The sequence below is a fragment of the Poecilia reticulata genome, linkage group LG17 (genome assembly GCF_000633615.1).
Source record: "Poecilia reticulata strain Guanapo linkage group LG17, Guppy_female_1.0+MT, whole genome shotgun sequence".
Lineage (NCBI taxonomy): Eukaryota > Metazoa > Chordata > Actinopteri > Cyprinodontiformes > Poeciliidae > Poecilia > Poecilia reticulata.
In genome coordinates this window covers 25,509,357-25,514,749 of record NC_024347.1, presented here as the reverse complement: position 1 = coordinate 25,514,749, position 5,393 = coordinate 25,509,357, and the positions used below count along the sequence as shown (strand labels likewise).

The following is a 5,393-nucleotide window of genomic DNA, read 5'->3' as shown; positions in this document are numbered from 1 at the left end:
TTGTGACAGTTTAGTATGAGACAGATAATCTGTGAAAAAAAATCCTCCCTGTGTTAGTGTCATCTGCAGAAATACGCAGCTCAGCTCCTGGTCAGAAACAACCAATTTGAGTCAGGAGAAGGATTTTATCGCTGGCAATCAACTTTGTGTACACGCCGCCTACACCCTACCCTTTGCTCTCTGTTATGCTAAGCTTCTTCCCCACAACAGTGCCTGACATGAATGCGYATGGCCTCCAATGATGGCAGATAAACAGTTTTCCTGTAAGTTGTTTCTCCACCATTAGCACGACTGCGGAAAACCAGCAATCTTGAGCTTGCACTTACAGGGGGATGATTGACAGCGCTAACACCCTCCTTCTGGCTCTGATTGATTGTGTCTGACTTAGAGCGGTGTATTTCTGGAGATGACAGTAGAGCCAAAGGGAGAAAGGCTTGATTTTTTTTCGGATTATTTGCCTATATTGTCACAACATAATGACAATTGTAACAAATATGCGTGAAAAAACCCCAGCATATTTTTATATCAAATTTTACCTACTGCAGCTTTATGTACATTTATTCACAGAATATGTTGAAAATACTCAATTTAGAAAATAAATCTCCACGTTTTTTTTTATGAAGTCTTCAGCCTTTGCCTGCAACCGCTGTCTGTGCTGCTAAAAGCATTGCAGAATGCATGCTGTRACTCAGTCTGCTGGGCGACTTTCAACTTTTTTTTTTAAACACACAATTGTATAATTATATGTACATACTTCAAATGAATGAATGAAAACGACACTGTGCAGAAGTGTGGTTGAGAACGTGTTRATAAGCTGCATCTATTGATGTCACCACCCCAGCTGCAGCATGATAAAGAAAGGGACTCTGCAGAAGAAAAAATATTAGAAAATCACAGTTTCTGTTAAATATTTGTAGTTGTGATTAAACCACACTCCTCAATTTTCTCCTTCATTTTTTGCCACTGTGATGTCCCTACATTTCTCTATCATTAGCTGGCAACAAACTGGCTGGATAATCAGCATTCAGACCACAAATGCATTGTACTTGAAATATAAAACTACCATCTATTGCATCCAAGCAATAAAAATTGGAATATTGCACACATTAATTTTGCAGTGACAACTGCAATTCAATATATTGTGCAGGTTCATTGCTGTGACACCTGYCCCTCTGTACAGGTCAGTTTCAGAGCAACAGTTTGAACCTCATTAAAGAGACCACACATGTATCTCCATGCCACGTATTTAACTGTCAGAAAACCACTACACAACTTTATGCTTTAAGCTGTTACAATGCCAAACTGCTGCTAAGATTACACACTAAGCCTCACACAAAAGGATATCGTTGCCCTCTTATCTTTAATGCCTAGCTCTATCATTTACCTTGGGAATGAGTGAAGTGCCCTTTTATCTAGCAATGGCTAAAAGAAGCCGATTTCATTTTCSTTTTACCGATGACACATTTAAAAAATCTACTGCTGGTTTTTGTCATGTACTGGTAGTGTAAAGTTGTGCAAAATATATTTTTTTGCATTTGGGAATAAAAGATTCTACCTTTTCTTTGATATACATTTGGCATTTTCTTTAATATCATTCAAAGATAAAAATAATNGAATTATGTTGTGAAGACATATGTGGGAAATGCACAAAATTGTCACTTAGATCGCTACAAAAATAAAAATTAGTTCCCAAGGTTCTGTATGTTACTTTATTGAAGTGTTAATACCCAAAAGGATGATGGCTGATGTTAATATGAGAACATGATCATACCTCAAGGCACACCATCTCCTGCTCTGCTTGGTCCGAGTCATTGTAGTTAACCTGGTAGCCCACGSTCTGCCTGCAGGCGCTGGTCAGCCCCTGAATCCACTGCCACATCAGGTACGTTTGATCCCACACAGCACGGCCGTGGGCCTGATCTCCCACTGCCTCGCCACGCTACCACATGGCATGCTTTGACTTTGAGTCYTTACTCGCAGCGTTGCGCCCAGGTCTGCTTGAAATCGTAGGAAATCCACGCTTCCTGGTCGTCTCCTCTATGCTTTCCCACAGTCTGACATGAAACCCATAGTGACGGCAGAGGCAAAGAGGGGGTGAAAAACAWSGACGACCCCAATGCCGCAAAGAGTGTTTACAAAGGAGAGGGCAGATGGGGATTAGGACAATGTTCCCTCTGGATGCGATCCTGATTCCTCTGTGCTTCTCTGCGTCTCACCAGCTTAGGCCAGATTAGGCCTGGAGGTCTTAATGTCTGAGCTAGATGGACAGACAGGAAGACTAGTGACAGGCACAGAGTCATTTCTGACTGTTTATGACCTATGTTTACTTAATATTWATAAATAATTTTGTTTTACATCAGACAGTCACTGAATAAATCTGCATGCAGCCAGATGATTTTTTWAAAAAATGATAAAAAACATTTGTTGCTGGAATGCTATAGATAACAATTTGTCACAACTAAATAAATGTAGTGAATTGAGATTTAATTGGATTCAACACAAAGTAGTGCATAACTGTTAAGTGTTAGTAAAATAAGATGTCTTTTATAGAAATAAACATAAGACTGTAAAGTACATTTTCTTTTAGCCTCCTCAAGTTAATTGGTTTTTGACCCACATGACATTTYATTGAAGTTACTTGGACAACCTTGGTCGACTCTAGTGTAAAGCCGTTTTCGCACTGCAAGGAACGGAACGGTTCCACCCGTACTGCAGCGCTGTTGTGTTTGCATATGCACTGAGGGCGCCATCGAAGCTGTACCTGACGTCATTATTTTTGAAACTAAACAATGGTTTTGATGTAGCGGCCGAAGTCTTTTTCCTCAGAGATGCGGCGGAAAACTTTYTCTTTCCTCGTTGACCGAACTAGGTCATTCGGTACTCGTTCATCAGCGAGTTTACCTCATCATTAGACCAGGTGATTGCACAATATTGAGACGAATCCTTTGCTAATTAAAACTAATAATAAAAATATTGAAAAGAGCACTCTTTACAAAATAAAATACAGTTTAGTGAGTGCCAGCTGTCAACGGAAAATCAACGTCTGACTCCATAACAACCAGTGGCCAATCAGCTGCTGATTCTAAGCAGAACTGCTTGGCCGGCCTGATTGGAACCACAGCTCTTGTGGTTCCMAGGGGCCGGGTGGAACCGGTCGGAAGTTCTAATGCAAATACGGTYGGCCCTACTTTGAAACCGTTCTGTTCCGTTCCTTGCAGTGCGAAAACGGCTTAAAGAATATATATGAAGCAGTTMATGCTGATAGTTGGACATGGTGGATGACCTGGGATGCTGAAGACCTGTTTCTCTTCTAAAGGCCCTGGGAACCTTCTTGGTATCACAAATGTGAAACAACAGAGCAACTGAAATAAAACTCTAACATCTCAAATAAAACTAAAAAAAGAGTTTGTTTTATCATGACCACAAACATATAATCAAATCAAACAAATGGTCATCAATTTTACTTCAGTGTTCAGTTTTCAGTCCAAGAAAACCCTCCCGACCCCATTAAGGGACAAGGGTGTCAAGAAAATGGATGGATGGATGGATGGATGGATGGATGGATGGATGGATGGATAGAAAAACATAAGTCTACCAGATATGATTTTGTAAAAAAAAAAAAAAAAAAAGGCAGACTGAGGTGCATGTGACCATAGCATGTGACTAGCTGAGTGACTGTCACATGACAGGTCGTGACGTCGTGTTGTAGTCTGTCAGCTGTTAGCGTAGCATAGCACAGAACAGAACAGAAGTGAGGAACAACTGTAAGTAAAGACGCTGGATATTTTTATAGAATGTAATTTGTTAAGTACACATGTTTTCATATTGTAGTGTTGCATTATACGCATAGCATCTATTATTTCTGGCAGTTTGTGGAAKGCAGTCGGTGCTAATTTAGCCAAACGGGTTAGCATTCTCGTTTTCTCTGCTCTTCGTTTCTAGCTATAATCAAGCTAACGGTTTTTGTGTCATTGTTAAGGTCAGAATTAGGCCTTTTTACTTTTTCAGAGCAAACCCAGTTAAAGTATTTTCTTGCATTACAGTGCCGGAGGCTGAGTATTGTGGAATTTTATCCCAGTTCTCGGTTAAACATACCACAACTAGTAACGACATTGTGTTAGCTACGATAGCAAGCTAATGCTAGCAGGCTTCTTCAATTCTGTAAGTCTGATGAATATACAAYACTTAATCTTTCATTTATTATTTTCCACTAGTTATCTTTAGTTTGAATTAGCCAACATATAATCTCTCTATTTCGTTGAAGAGCTCCATAAATTAGTATGTAACCCTCTTGTTCAACGCTCCAGCTTGTTTCGCTTTACAACCAAAACAAAACACCTATCGTGTTTGACTTAATCTGAACACACAATTTAAATCAGCCMTATTTATGTAAATGACTAAATGATGGAATAATGTTAATTTGTGGACTTTGAAATGTATGACCACAAGTAGTGGGGGGGCGGGATTTAAGTACCTTTTAATCAAATTCTGTATGTTAGTTTTTTAACTTTAGATTTTGCTTATCAATGTTTCTGTTCAAGAATCAGCTGCTTAATAAAACATGTGTCAGACAGAATAGCAATTAATCACYGCTCTTGGTTCAAATTCTGAGGATATCTTCTACTGTTGTTAAGTGTGTGATTTCCAGTCTTTCATACTACGGTGTTATAAGTAATTATTTTCTTCTCAGGTTGTGTTTTTGTCCAGACATACTCTGTAAAGACTTCAGGACAAAATGGATATCCGTGGGGCTGTGGACGCTGCTGTGCCAACCAACATCATAGCTGCAAAGGCAGCTGAGGTTCGGGCCAATCTGGTCAACTGGCAGTCCTATCTTCAGTAAGTTAACTCTACTTAACCCATAAGTCCTAATTCACATTAGTCAATACTTATAATACACAGTGCTGTGGTTCAATTTATTTTTAAAYGGCTATGTTGAAGAAGCAGCTGGTTAATAAAAACGTATGTCGAGAAGAAGAGCAATTAATTTCAACTCTCGGTGAGAACATATTAATAAGAAATAATAGGTCATTTATGTTTCATTTATGTTCACACATAAATGACCTGTTCCCWTTTTGTACAGGTGTTCATTTACATTTTGAATATAATAAATGTCTAATAGCTTTGTTGCTGGCTGTATTGTGCTAGGCTAACTGTTCTTTTGTTGATGAATGAACACAGAATTTGTACAAACGATTCTAGATTCTCGATTTTAATAGAGTGATAGTGCCATAAAGTCTAGGTCTAAGCTCATAAGTCTTCAGCTTTTGTAAGTACTCTCTGCAAATGCATCACATACTTGACTTTAGAAACTAAATGTAATTGGTAGAGATCTATTTACAACACCATTTTTGTGGTGTCTCAAATGTACTTATTTAGACAGTCAACATTTA

General features: G+C 38.8%; 2 protein-coding genes across 2 annotated transcripts in view; one reads left to right on the top strand and one right to left on the bottom strand.

Moving 5' to 3' along the window:
• The window catches only part of rgs20 (regulator of G protein signaling 20), a 22,659-nt gene extending 20,476 nt beyond the window's left edge, over nucleotides 1–2,183 (bottom strand). The window contains exon 1 of the mRNA XM_008434495.2: nucleotides 1,772–2,183. Within this exon, the coding sequence (XP_008432717.2) occupies nucleotides 1,772–1,879 (108 nt within the window). The 5' untranslated portion in view covers nucleotides 1,880–2,183. The remainder of the gene's footprint in view (nucleotides 1–1,771) is intronic.
• Nucleotides 2,184–4,932: 2,749 nt separating this feature from the next.
• The window catches only part of atp6v1h (ATPase H+ transporting V1 subunit H), a 25,457-nt gene continuing 24,996 nt past the window's right edge, over nucleotides 4,933–5,393 (top strand). The window contains exon 1 of the mRNA XM_017309894.1: nucleotides 4,933–4,962. Within this exon, the coding sequence (XP_017165383.1) occupies nucleotides 4,933–4,962 (30 nt within the window). The remainder of the gene's footprint in view (nucleotides 4,963–5,393) is intronic.